Here is a 14,653-nt window from a genome sequence, read left to right as displayed (position 1 = left end):
GCAAACAACCTCACCTTGGTTCTGTCCAGCTACGTGGCATATGCTTATTTTTAGATCTTGGTGCATGATAATTGGGAGAGCCTGTATACATACACATTTAAGGGTTCCATCCTGTATACTGAGTACGCATTTCAGTCATACCAACTAAGGCAAACAGAATGGCAAATTCACAATTTTCTTATGTTACTTTTTTTTGCGCCTCCGTTGCTACGCGGCATAATGTCGGATAGAAATTATATATAAGCATGTGGGGGCCCGTTTCTGCTGCTTGGGCCGTGGGCCGTTTCGTCTCTTTTCTTTTTCTTTTTTGGTTCAGCGCTACGAGGTACGACACTAGAAACGCAGTTGAACGAAAGCACATGCACAAGATAATCATCATAGTGTACATATTTGCTAGCCTGACTAGACCGAAAAACGTTGTGTGCCTATACTCTTTCTTGTGAAGCAGATTTGCCTTTTGCAAATACAGTAAAGGAAATCCAGTCATTTACCTATCAGACGAAAGTTATCTACAGCCCCGACGGCGATCGCTCAGCAGTGTCTTGACAATACGTGAGTGAATGCAGGAGCATTCCCGATCTATAATCAGGTTTTTTTTTTTCAGCATTTGCGTACATTTGATAAATTTCTAAATACTGCCGCCCAGTTCTCGCAAGCCAGGCTTCCTGTAGTTCCAGCGTGTCGTGTGCCCGCTGACCTACTTAGCTCCTCCCGATAAACCCAGAAAAAAGCCTTGCTGATTAAATCTCGGCGGTACCGCGCTCGTGGCACTATCTGTCGTGACTCTGACGTCACTGCCATGTGCTAGACTTTGACAATGCAACTAACGCTTATGGTATATCAACGCTTCGCACTAGAAAATTCTGGACCGAATTTGCAACGCCGTCCGAGATAACCTTGTCAATGGGCGGTGAGCTTCACTGATCTAATGCTCGCTCACAGAACTGGCCGATGCCTTCTCTCAGGAGCCGCACTACTGTTGCGAATACAGGCCCAGGTTTAGAACTTAAAGCGTGGAGCTTTCTCGGGTGTAGCCCCCTTTTACGAAACAGTTGCTAGCGCGCTTTTTTTTGTGCATGTGTGTGGTGTTTCCATACGTTTACATGATCAATAATAATAACAACAACAATAATCAGCAATTAAAAATTAAATTCTGCTGTTTTACGTGCCGGCACCACGATCTGATTACGAGGCGCACTGTAGTGGAGTACTCCGGATTAATTTTCGCCACCTGGGATTCCTTAACGTGAGCCCGTAGCACGGTACGCGGGCGTTTCTGCGATTAGCCTCCCCGTTGAAAGGCAGCCGCCGCGGTCGCAATTTCATCCCGCGACCTCGTGCATTGCAGCGCAGTGCCGTAACCACCATCGTGCACGGATAACGAATTCGCGACAGATGTACTCACTTGTAATGAGAATGTGCACCGTTGGTGTTTCTTGCGTCAGCTGGTATCTTTTGCAGCAGTAGAACATCTTGGCCGTGTTCTTTTAACCTTACTGTGTTCGCTTCCACGTCCTACAGACAAACAAAAATATAGACGTATGCTCAAGGTACCTGAGAAGGTTCGGCAAGTGAGTACAAAGGAACGCTTTCCGCAACAAGTTATCTACAAGTCACTTTTACGGTCAACGAGAAGTCGTCTCGAGCATCTAGCACTTTCGCAGTGCACTTTGGCAGTACCAAAGTACAACTTTGCTCACATTTTCTCAGCTTAACATAAACCCAGAGCGTTCATTCTTTTTTCGAATTGAAAGGCAGAAAAAGAAATAGCTTAGTTCGTATACTGCCTTGAAACTCGACACAGCAGCGTAGTTCTGGCACCCAAAGGCAAATGCAGCGAACAGCTCAATACCGACGCAGTCCTTAAGTCATGGCCTCGAGGGCCCAGGCACATAATACCTTCTTTTACACATGCCCCCCCCCCCCCCCCCCCCCCCCTCAACCACCTCACCCGAACCACTCCTTCAGGAAACGAACACACTTCATACTTTGCGCTACTTGCAGAACGCTAAGACATACAACATTAGTTTACATCCAACGCACTTCATACTTCATACATCTATACTTCATACTTCACTACAGTTCTAAGCGAAAAGTGAATGCTAAATGCTATCTTTGTTATGAAGCTGTTTCGGTTCACGTCAAACTACCGCACGTGTAGAACGTGAAAACACTGCTGGCTACCAACACAAAAAAAAAACGTGTTCACACCTTCACGACCCAGCCGAAGCATGGCAGCGTCGCAAGAGCCCTGGCCGCCACTCGCAATCGCGCCACAGTACACATACGCCAACCGCTCGACGCAGCGCGCCTCCATGACTGTGCTTCAGTTGAAGGCGAGCGACTTCGCTATGCGAACGCGCAGTACGCTGTTCAGCGCCAGGACAGCCAGCAGAACGGCCCAGGGAAAGGGTTCGTACGGAGCGGGCGGTTCCAGGCTATACCGACAACTTCAGCGCGCGTTAAAGAGAGCACGCATGCAACGCACCAGCAGGGATAGCTCCCTCTAACCTACGCACGCGCTCAACCGCGACGTTTTTCCTTCCCTTGACGCCTATGTCCAGGCTTTTCCGCCACAACGAGCACGACTCGCACAGCGGCATAGATGTCTGAATGACGTGGTATCGCGCGTCGACAAGCCTGCAATAGTTCAACTACCGGCGCGGTACTTTCGTCACTGCGCCATTATCTCTCGCCACCCCTTTCTTCGTCCATACTTATTTCTTTGTTACGGTCTGTTGAGATCGCGCTTTTAATTAAGAAGATGCCCGTCTTCCGCGAAAGCAGAAAAAAAAGCAATATTATTTCGTCACTAACCTTGACAACATAAGTCGATCGAACCGACGGCGAGACTTTTCCGCATCGCCAAGTGTTCAAGCCTCTATACGACTAAGACTCAATAATTAAGTTTCTTGGGATCTCTTATCGCCTCGCAGGAGCAGTTTCCTCTCTTCCAGCTTTCTATTTAGATTTTTTTTTTTTGCTCGACAACGATCAAAAAAGCCAGTCACGCGTGGCGCCATACTCCGACTGTTGCAGTCAGTATGCCTTATTATTTATTGCTTACGAAGAAAGGCCGCCAACATGACGGGACTGAAACCACCACATCGATTTATTTTTAGTGTTGTCGAGAGCGACGGGTACATCCTCGCCTCTATTTCATCGTCACCAACGGCTGTACTTGAAGTACACTGCAGGATAAAGTCCGTTCGCAGAGAAATTTATGGAACCACTTTCTGGGTTAGCCCAACCGGTTAGCCACCGCTGACTATTAAACGCATTCCCTCCTCAAAAGCCCGCTATTGAGTTTCCTCTCTCTTGGCAGTCATTATGCCACTGTAAGAGACCGCCGTTTATCTTCTTATACGCTCTACATGACCGACTGATTAACAGTACTTCTTCGTCTTAATTTCACGCATGCTAAACATCGCCTACTCCCGTTTGACACAATTCACGCCACCGACATTCTCTTAACGTTTCGCCTATCGTTTTCGAAGCACGTCGCGCCTTGTCCAGCTTGTCTTTCATGTTTCCTTGCCCTCCTCCCGTGATCTCGCCGCGTTGGATTTTCAATGACAGAATGGCGCAATTACATTCCTTCTCGTTTTAAAGGATGCGTCCGTAAGCTGCCGCCCACGACTCGGGAAGTGTCCGCCCAAATACGCTCTCCAGCGTATTTTGTACTCTCGAACGGATTTCCTTCGCGCGATGCGTGTTCCCCGCGACTAGACTTGGCCCACATAAAGCGCGCGCACGTTCTTCGTTGGCCATGCAGCGCCGAAAATCTACTATGCGGGGACGTCCGCGCTCGCGCTCTGTTTGGCTGGGCGCGGGCGACAGCGCGGCCCCGGGCGGACAGCGCGGAAGGCCTAGATGGCAAAAGCTCCAGCCATGCGAAGCGGTCAGCCTCGCGCGCACACAAACCGGGCGCCGACGAACCAACTAAGAACCAACCGGCGCGCAGCGCAGCCCGGTGGTGGACCAGCGAACTCACCCTCAGGATGCGGTTGAAGTCTTCCTTGTCGACTCGCAGAAAGTGGCAGTTGTCCTCGCGAGTCGTTATGGTCGCCGCGCTGCGAAGGCGTCGGGAACGAAGCAGGAAGACGAGCAAAAAAAAAAAAAAAAAAAAATATGTGGGAGGGGGAGGAGGAAAGAGAAAAAAGAAAGGCAGAACAATGAGTGAGGCAGAAATGTTGCTTATATATGACAGCACTGCAGCAGTGGTCCGGCAACAAAACGGCACTGTCAGTATCAACGAGCGACACGTCTATACGCATGCAGCACAAGAGTTCCAGACAGCGGAAACAAACACAGAAAAAAAAAATTAAAATTGAGAAAAAGGCGGAATCAGGGTAGGCAAGTCCTACGATAAACAAGCGCGAGTAAGCACTTGCTAACTACATCGCAAATAGCTAAATTCGCGCACGCTTCGATAAACAACAAAGTGTGCTCTTCTTTTTTTTTTTTTTTCGGAAGCGAACTGCGTAACCTCGAATTAGAAACCATCACTTTGGCATGTACATAGCCCTGACCTTGCTAAATGCACAAGTAGATTGCCATATCCGAAAATATCGACAGTTTTATCTGCAGCTATAGTGTCAGTAAACGATGTAACGTTGAATTTCCATAACAAGGGGTGAAGTGCGCTGAGCTCATCAGACGAAATCGCTGAGACGACTTTCACGAAAGATTGCTATCACCCCCCCCCCCCCCCCCCCCCACCCACAGTGATCCGCAACACATTCCGCCGCTTGCAGTGACAGGCGACAGCGAGTCACAGTCACAGTGCTGATAACAGTTAAGCAAGAGTCACAGCGCTGGTAAGTTAAATGGCGCCGCCAAGGCTATCAAACGCGGTGGTAAGGTCTACGGAGCAGGCTTAAATCTTTCCTACCCACATTTAATGATACATTCGCTTTGTTATTGAGAGCCGTACAAATAAATCATTGTTCTCGCTATACCGTCACTTAGGAATCACTAACCGCGAACAAAACAGATGGAGTGGTAGTTCTGACTGACGCAACATAGCGAATCTGCCAATTACGCTTGACGAATCTCGACAAACGGAGAGAACCGCGCGTGCCGTGTAAATCACTCACCGTGGTGCATCGTTGACGAGCGCCAGCTTGCCGAAGTCGTCTCCCTCGTGCAGAGTGCACACGACGCCCTGCCGCGTTGAGAAATCAAAAAATCATCATCGTCATCATTAACTACATCAACGTTATCAGCAGCAGGAGCAGCTCAGTTAACTCGCCTGTAAACACAGGGCCTTCTTTCCACTGTTCTCCAATACCCCATTGTCCTGTACGAATCAGCGTGCCTTTCATACCTGAGAATTTCGCTGCCTCATCATACGACCACATGCAAACTCCGGCTAGCCATCTCTTCCGATCGCGTCCGTAGTGATGCTTTAGACATCGCGTTCACAAACGCCACAGTCCTCGACTCACAACTCCTGTTCGACTTCACCGAATGTCGGAAAGCGCCGCTGTCCCAAATTGATTTTCAAGGCCGCTTGGCGGCGACTGCCTTCATTGAAAGTTGCTTGAATCGCGCTTACGCTCTCAAGTGCCTTCGTGAATGCGCTCGAAATACTTGGCTGCAAAATATTAGCTAAGAAACAATACGCAAGCGCTATGAAACGCAAGAGGGGGCAGTGCCGCCCAATGGTATAGGGAGGCCCGGCTGTCTGGTGCCGAGGTGACATGCCAGGTGCAGGAGAGCTTAAATATAAGGAACTCGGAGAGCGCCGTTTACCGTTATCATGTATCGCATCCTACGTGCAGGTCGTCTGCTTTCTCCGAAAGATTCAGCAAGAATAACATAAACTTACGCCAAGTAGACAAGAAAGACCGTGAGAAAGCAGTAATCGAAAATCGTACAAACGGAAAGGAGACCCTTGTGATGACGACGATGCTCCGTCGCTTTCTAACATCTTCGCTACCATTACTCCGTCGAGCGAATGAGCAAAGCTTATTTGATTTCCTCTTTTACGAACAATAAATATGCGTTGTTCAGCAAGATGCAGAAATCCATCATACCGAAGCCGGAGTGACTACGACCACTTTTGAGACGGCAAAAAAGAAAATGACACAGCCGACAGCGAAAGAAATAAACGTTGGTTGAGTGGCGCCTTAAATGGAGCTCTGTCACATCTACCAACAAAATCCATATACTCGTGCAAATGGCAACAACAAAAAATGGCTGAGCATGACGCGCATTTCCCACGCAAGAGCGCCGAAACTTTAAACAACAAAGAACGGCGTGAAATAGACAAGCCCTGAGATTTCATCACGAGGCAAAAAGTTTTTTTTTTTTTTTCATCACATCTCATAACATTAAAAATAAATGCTTCTAGCCAGAACCGTGAGAACGAGTCACTGCATAATTTCGACGACGCTGTTTAATCCGCGAACGAGACCACAGACTCCAGAAAACAACACACACAGTCGCCATACACAATATTATGTTTCCACTGAAGGAGCTTATACGAGTCGAAAATGAGATTTAAAAAAAAACGCAATGAACAAAATAGATAGTTGCCCCACCTGTGGCTTCTTTCGCAGGCAGGAAGGAACAAGAAACAACGCAAAACGGCGCGCGCGGTTCGATATTTTCACCGTACAGCAGGAACCCCGCGCTACCATGGCGCACGGATGAGTTACAGCCTCCCCGACGGCCAAAGAACAAGCACGAAGCTTGTTCTCATAAAGTGACGCGCGAGAGTATGACTAGTATAGGCCTCCTTCTGGTACATGGAGTTTTTTCGTCCCTGATTACAGGCAATTGACATTGGGGGGCAAAAAACGCAGCTTTAGTCAGTGCAGCTATCGCCAGCACGAAGCGATTGCTAGTCGCAAATATATAAGATTAGCGTCTCTTTTATCTTTCACTGTTCTTGTACAGGAGAGCTATCAAGACTTTCTTTTTTTTTTTTTTTTAGCTTTGCCGATGTCAGGGCAACATTCCTTAAATAATAAACAAACGAGATCTGCTGGCTTCAGCGATTCCTTCGGGCCTCAACTCATTTGCTGCGACAGCCGCAGTTTCTGACGGCAAACGCTGCCACATTCTCAATTACGACTTCTCATTTGCGATGCACGCAACATCGTCTTGGAGCGCTAGAGTATCGCCTGCTGCGGCCTCCAAAATACGTGCGCAAACGCCACCACCCTCATAGTCTGCGTGGCCCACAAAGCCCCGCACTAATTCCAAATCCAAATCAACGCCCCGGCGACGGCTCTCTCCCTCTCTCTCTTTCTCTGGCAAACGACAACCGATCTTGAAGGCCATGCTTTAGCTAACTGCACGAGCGGAAGCGAGCGAGGAGCCGACAGACGTCATAGACACACTGTTTCGCCGCCACCTATATAGCAAAGTGACTAGCGCGTCTAGCACATCACTGCTAGGGTTGCCAATTCTCGAGTAGACGAAGTCGTCACGGCAGGAATGAGTCAGGGGAAAAGAGCGGGTGGCAACGACCGGCCCTGTCAGTGTTAGGAGCCGCCAGCCGTCTCCCGATTTAGAACAAGAGGCCGTGTAGTTGCTTCTCACGGCTACTAATACGAACGGAGGTAATGTGAACAGGTAAGGCTTACGACAGAACTAGTACCACGACAAGAAGCGAAACAGCCTTGACGCAACAGGACACACAAAAAAAAAAAGAATTTACGTGCGAAGGAGCTGTGAGCCACTATAGAAAAGCAAATAATGTCGATTTATTGTTATACAGTAGAAAAGAAAAGAAAAAAATTTGGTACATTTGGCCGTCCTAACCGGGTCAAGTCGGGACACGGGACATTTGCTCAACATTCGGGACTGCCCCGCTAAATCCGGGACGGGTGGCAATCCTAATTACTGCAGAGGTACGATTCCCATCCTGTGGTGGTGACTGGAAGCGTACTGCTTTTCTTCGCCGTATGCCGAAGGGGAGGAGGTGGCCTCACAGACGACGACGGGATAATGACGACGAGACGACAGATTAAGACGACGCACTTCCTCAAAGCGTAATGGAGAAGGCCCTCGAAGCGCGCAAACCCTGTTTCAAGTTTCTAGTTAACCGCCGTCACATTAAACAAAATGAACGGCTGCCAGCCCAGTATATAAAGTCAGCGGTGCATTGTGATAGTTGTAGGACGAGAAATAAAAAAATACTGGCACATAAACAGGAAGCCTCACTTTAACACCAAACCAAATTTAGGCTTTCCTGAATTCCCTCGCGCAAGCAGCACACGCGAACCAAACGCTACGCAAGAGACTTTGTCAGGCCACGCCTGTGAAGCCTGCAGAGAAGGAAGCGCAGCAGCCTCTCGGTCAACACGACAGAACTGGAAGCTGCAAGCTTTACGCGAATAACGGCTGACAGCGTGCCACGCTGCAACCGCACCGCATACATAACAGTGCCGAGCACAACAGACACAGAACGCGCATTCTGTCCCCGCACCCCGCACACACGCACACACACACAACTTGCCCAATTTGCAATCCTAATAAGGACGACAGCGTACCACACACCGGTGCCCGGGTACGTCTGCCATCACTAAGACTGCATTACCAGATATAGTAAACTCAACGGCGCTTTCCCTGACGACGCCCGACATTTTCATTTTCTCGCCGTGAGGGAGCCTAAAGGTGACATTCTGGCAGCTGCCCGCGTGTCCCACGGAAACGACGCTTACGTAATGCCACTAGGCGAGAATGCAGAGAGCATTCCGTTGCGTGTCAGACCGAACATGGGCGGTAAAAAGAAAGAATAAACGCGTGTAGGAGGAAAAACAGCGTGCTGGCTGGCTGGGAGGCCTTTGCTTTCATAGTTATAAGCCGGACCGAGGGGCTGTCATGCCGTTTCACGCGGTTTTCTTTTAAAAGAGACGGGTTGAAAGGGAGAGGACAGTGCCAACTTTCATAAAACGAGATGAGATACGTACGTAGCTTTAGTGAATGTCGCCCGCGTTCTACAGTTGCCAAGCCGCAGCAGTAGCTTACAGCTCGCGCACTTCTCTATTTTTATTTTCTTTAGTTAACCTAAAAGGCGCCCGTCACAATAATGTACTCAGCATGCTCCTTGCACTGACGCCGCAACGACATTCAGAAATTCGCACTGAATGCATCATCCTTCGCTGCACCAGCAAGAAACCAGAGAGATCCGTACGAAGGGCTGCTGCACGCAGTTCTGCAGTAGGGATGTTTTTCTCAAATATAAGGATAAGGGACTCAAAATTAGGGCGTGCACGCCGAAACCTACCAAAATACAAAAAAAAGGAAACAAGAGACGACTTTGGGTTTTCGGGTATACGCTAAGCCGCCTTTTCACGGTATCTCAGAACGCCCTACTAACGTGGCATTTGTCTAGAAGCTACACCTTACGTCAGCCGAGAAGAAGCCTCATCACACCAATGCACATCTTTCTACGCCGCGTATCCCCTTCCGTCAATGCGTTCTCTGCCAAGTGAGGAACGCTTTCCTAGCGCATCAGTACACCTTGCAATCCGCACGCCCGCATTTGGTTTCTATATGAAGCACAGCCATCTAGCGGTATGCTTGTACAACCATTCTATGACAAAGGCAACAACGAAAAGAATGCGGACTTCTTTAACAAAGCAGCGAAGGCTTGTTTCACAAAGCACCGTTGTGAATGGTTTTATTCTTAGTTTATTATATTATATTACTTCATTATTAGTCACGGTCTAAGTCAAACTAATCACTTCCGTGCTACAAATTTGCGATAACAAGTTAGACTGAATGAGAACATGTCTATAAGAAGTCACAAAGATGTTCGACACAACAACGACCCAGTGAAAGACTTATGCGCTGCCCGTAAATCCTGTGTTGCAGTTTTAGGCCCCATAGTCGTAGGTCAAGACGACCGACATTTCGTCGAGATGTCCCCGCAGTAATTATAGTACGAATAACTCTGCCACTTCTGTTTCGTAATAGCTAATCGGCAAAATGCTTCACATTAAGTGATATAACTCTAGGCAGGAGAATACCACGCCGAGCGTTCTTGTTGTCCTTTAGGCAGCAGTGATTGCTCGCTTCAGCTGCCAACGAAGCATTTTCCATTCATATTTTAACGAATCAGCTCCTTACAACGTCTCTGAACTGCTTACCTTGCCGTAGATAACGACGTTGACGGAGCCCCGTAGTATGATGTACCAGGACTTGCCCTCGTCGCCTTGGTTGAAGACTTCACATGCGGAGAATGACACAAGAAAAAACACTTCAAATTATGACTCGAAAACACATTACTTTCAGTTACCTGAAAATGAAATAATACCTTGTATTTCTTCACTCAGCACAGGTGAGCAACGCAATTTGTAAGCGAGGTGAAATGGCCGTGCGCATTCATAAGGAAGCCGACGCTCAAGCAGGTCTTATTGCCGAGTTATAGTGTCGCAGCGCTTTTTCTATTTAACGTGACGACAACTCTTCATTTCTCCAAAAAGATACAGCAAGAAGTGGGTGCTGTCGAGCCAAAATAACGAGAACACAGAGAAATTTTCCTTCGACAATGGTATGGTCCGTCCTTCTGTCAAATCTTTCTCTCGCGTGTACGTATAACATTCCCTAGAATTCTCCCCACAATTGAGAAAACTCATGAAATCAAACTGCGCGAACGAAACGCTCATCACGAAACACATTGCACCGAAAGGAAAATGCTATCATGCGACTATGTGACCTGTTTCGGCACGTTGTACACGCAACTGTTTATATTCGTATTTTGACTTTTTTTTTAACCCGATCTTAATACGTTCTCGATTACCCAATCCACTCCGCGCACGGAGGGACAGGTCTTCAAGCTGGCCCACGGGACCCCTCCCACTTCCGGCTTTCGAGCAATCAGGAAGCGAACACCGCTGACCCTTAGCTTCTGACTATACGACGGAAGCGCCGCAGCTCCTGCGAGTCGGTGACGCACAGCGCGAGCCCGCGCAGCTGCGATCCATTTGCATAATCATTCGCAGCACGATGGAAGTGCCGTCGGCCCGAACGACCAGACGGGGCCGAAGGAATCCTTCCGTGGAAGCACACACCGAGCAGGCCTAATCGCCGCGGCCTGTCCTCACGAAGCAATCTGCACGCGCGAAAGCGCACGCATTCCAGCTACAAAACCGACTGACTGATCGTTGGGACGAGTACAAAGACAGCTCCCGCACACACAGAAGCTCAGGGCACGTTCCCCGTAACGTTTCGCTTCCTCCATCTCACTGAACTCTCGCCTGTCATAGGAAAGCGATAGCTAGTTTGATTGAACAAAGCTTCGCGGACGTTCCAGTTATTATTTTCTCTCTCTCCTTTTTTTTTCTTCTATTAATGCTCAAATATTAAAGAAATAAGGACCAAAATAAAATGCTCTGTGGTTTCGTAGTCGCGTATCACGTGTCAAGAGGAGGAGGAGGAAGAGATTTTAATGAAGAGAAAGGAGGAGAGGTTCGCCGGGACAGCGTGTCTCTAGCCTGCTGCTCCTCAGTGGCGTAATGGGAAGTGGGAGATACAGGGAAAAGTAGGTGGCAGGTGATCGTGATATATGGCACAATGAGTTACTATATGCATGTTGTCCAATACACGGATGCGCGCACCCACACACAGGCTTATTTAGACAGTACATGGAAGGTCTGCTGAAGATCTTTCCTTGTTTTTTTTTTTTTTTTTTCTTTCGGGAGTCCTACAGCTCGTCCATAGACAACCCGTGAAGCTCTGTCCATAGATGCCCTTTTTTTCTCAACTCTTATCCATATACATCGTACAGTGAACGCGTTCGCGGAGGAAAATAAATCTTATTGTAAACATTTATCTATCTGGTCATTATATGTGGCCAAGAGAACGAAGTGCATAAGAGGGATCCATGCTCTAAAAGCATTCTACAGACAACCAAAAATATTCCTGAATCAATTTCGCACGACAGCATGTGCCTTCGCAACTCTGTATGTAGAAATCATTCCGAGTATGTCAAAAATATCAAGCACTAATTACCCCCAGGGAAAAAGTTTTCAGCGATGCCATGGTTTAGGCCGACGTTACCTAAGACACGCTGGAAATACCTGGGGCTCTGGCGCACGAATTTCTGTTACGCGAGGCACTGCTAAAGTATCGGACAAACTCGCTCTACGCCCACAATATCGACAAACGAAGACGAACAACGTATTTCGCTCACTGGCCAAGACAGCACAGCACCACTCTGGTAAAGCAATTGCATAAAAGGCGAAGGGAAATATGTGCGCCTGCTCCAAACAGAATTTACCTCGCATCTCACTCACCCTAGCCAAACTGTCAGAGATTCACCTAGTAGCAATGCTGGAAGTTCAGCCCCTGGAGGTTTTACAAACGCTAGGACGGTGCCAGGACTGACGGGTGGCTGAGGTGACGGCACTATACACTCGCAAACAACTTTCTGTGGCAATGAAACGGAAGCTGCAGGGACGGAGCTTCGGCACCAGTGTTACTGCGCCAAGTAGTCCGGCAGCGTTCGACAGCACTTTTCGGTATCTGAGTGCAGACACTGAATCAGGCGTAGCTTCCGCGTGCGACAGTTTCACATTTGCCGAAAAGCGGATGCGAAGAAGCTGGAAAATAAGACAGATTTAACATTCAGTGGTGCATTTTGAGCTATTTGGCTGCTGTAGTTAAAATGTTTGTCTTCTCTTCGCAAACTTAAACCAACGCGGATGAAAATGTGGGGCTGTATTCAGGAGCGCTCTCACTTGTGCGTGCTTTGCCCCAGTAGCTTTTCCTTCACTGCCGCAGAAAGGTGTCCGTGAGAGTAGGCTGAGAAGGGCCGCTTTATTGAGTTTGTGGCCTCAGACCCACCATGTTGGTCAGGTCAGACAAGCCGTGCGAATAGGCGTACTTGGAAACTTGTACGTATCCCCTAGAACAAGTGCACGTGAAAGTCACTGTGTGAGTGTCATTGGGATGTAGAACCAAAGGGGCACACAGTATTTTATAATTTTATTATTTGTTATTTCTTTTCGCGCCAGCGTAATTGCGTACAATTGTATTGCATACTACGCATTACCAGTAAGCACAGACGTGGGTTTATATTGCTACTAGTGCGCTTCTTGCTCTCTAGTTGCACAGACACTGCGTGGAGAAGACACTTTGAGGAGTTTGTGGTAAAGCGACGCTGGGAGGGCGCAACGCAGATCTTCACGTGATATGCTTAAATAATACAGAAGAAAGCGGTTGAAAGGTACAATTTTCCAACCCGAGCTGAAATGGGAACGTCTCGACAACGAGGTCACGCCACTGCAGCAAGCAACTTGCGCCACAAGTACGTAGTAGCTGTGCGCCACGTAACAAAACTGTAGGTGGTACTACCTCGTCGAGTGTAAAATTTGTATACAATAAAACGCGTGTCCGTAGAATAAAGGAATATCCAACCGCATTTGCATTCAGAATTATAGAAAAAAAATTTTTGAGCAGCCAAGAAGAACAATTACATAGAAGTGGGAAACCTAATCAGAAAGCAGAGGATCAAATGAAAGTGAAGGAAAAGAAAGTTGAAGGTGGAAGGCTGAGAATCATCATCATCATCGCCGGAAGCGGCGGTTGACCAGCGTTACACTAGCTATAGTGCGCTGTCACTGTTCAATAAGCAATTTCCTGCCGAACATTTCGACGTTCTCTTGCATCAGTTTTGAAACCTCGCCTTTACAGCGCTAAAATGGTGACCATGTCTCCCCGACTTGGCAAACCTCGCCGGCAATATAAAGGGCGAGCACAGGAACTATTACACGGGGACAATCTTACAGTTACTGACTGCAAAACATACTGAACTGAGTAAGACTTCTTTTCTTTTCTCCTTCTTCTGTTTCGAAAACGATCATTTTCGAAACAGCCCAAACGGAGCGGAAGACACGGGAATACACGGGACAGCGCCTTTCCTATGCGCGTCTCTCCGTATCTGTCTTCCTATTCGCGCTGTTTTCAAAAATGAAGGATTATTGATTATTTATATTTCGCTCAGAAGACTATAATTACGCGATCCGCCCAGAACGTTGCCTATGCAGGATCCACAAGCTCCCAATCAAGGCGGGCCCTGCTTCCGCCGCGTGGCCATTGTTTTTCCCAAATCGACATCCCCTCACCCCCCCCCGCTCCGTCCTGCCCCTCCTTCTCAACTTAACTACCACGTCGTGCTCGCTTTCTCTCCTCTCGGGGACCGGATTTCTCGCCTTCCATTCTGGCTATACGACGACAAGGGGAGGGGGGGGGGGGGGAGCACGCATAAGCGCGAATCAATGAGTATCGCGTATCACGACGCCTCGCACACGCTCGCATCTGAGTGCGTCTAATGATAGGGGGGTAGGGGGGGGGGGGGGGGGGGACCCACGCCTTCTTTTTGTCCGGCATGCATTTCCTGCAGCCAGCGAAAGTAGAGCGACTTACGCACACTTGCGCAAAGCTGCGCGCTACGGTCAGTGGGCGGTCCCCTCGCACACTCAAAATGCCTTTCCAACACACCACCAACATACTACGTTCGCTGCTCCCGACAGGCATTCACTCGCGAGCCTAGATGCGATGGCCCACATGCCCAGACATCGCTATAATGCGAACAGGTGGGCGTCCGAAGGAAACGTATACAGATGAAATGACGGGGGAAGAGGGAAAGAAAAGAAGAGAGAAAAGAAACAGCACCAGCGAGGCGACGTAT

At 48.5% G+C, this 14,653-nt stretch overlaps 1 protein-coding gene across 7 annotated transcripts in view; it reads right to left on the bottom strand.

Annotated features, from left to right (window-relative positions):
• Nucleotides 1–14,653, bottom strand: part of Epac (Exchange protein directly activated by cAMP) — a 794,549-nt gene that overhangs the window by 27,752 nt on the left and 752,144 nt on the right. For all 7 annotated transcript variants that reach the window (XM_050187979.3, XM_072286537.1, XM_050187981.3 and 4 more), the window contains 4 exons: nucleotides 10,110–10,186; nucleotides 5,100–5,167; nucleotides 3,995–4,073; nucleotides 1,406–1,515 (listed from right to left, as the gene is read on the bottom strand). In XM_050187979.3, coding sequence (XP_050043936.1) covers nucleotides 1,406–1,515; nucleotides 3,995–4,073; nucleotides 5,100–5,167; nucleotides 10,110–10,186 — 334 coding nt within the window. The remainder of the gene's footprint in view (nucleotides 1–1,405; nucleotides 1,516–3,994; nucleotides 4,074–5,099; nucleotides 5,168–10,109; nucleotides 10,187–14,653) is intronic.

This window comes from Dermacentor andersoni, chromosome 2 (genome assembly GCF_023375885.2).
Source record: "Dermacentor andersoni chromosome 2, qqDerAnde1_hic_scaffold, whole genome shotgun sequence".
Taxonomy (NCBI): Eukaryota; Metazoa; Arthropoda; class Arachnida; order Ixodida; family Ixodidae; genus Dermacentor; species Dermacentor andersoni.
This window is presented reverse-complemented; position numbering and strand designations above follow the sequence as displayed.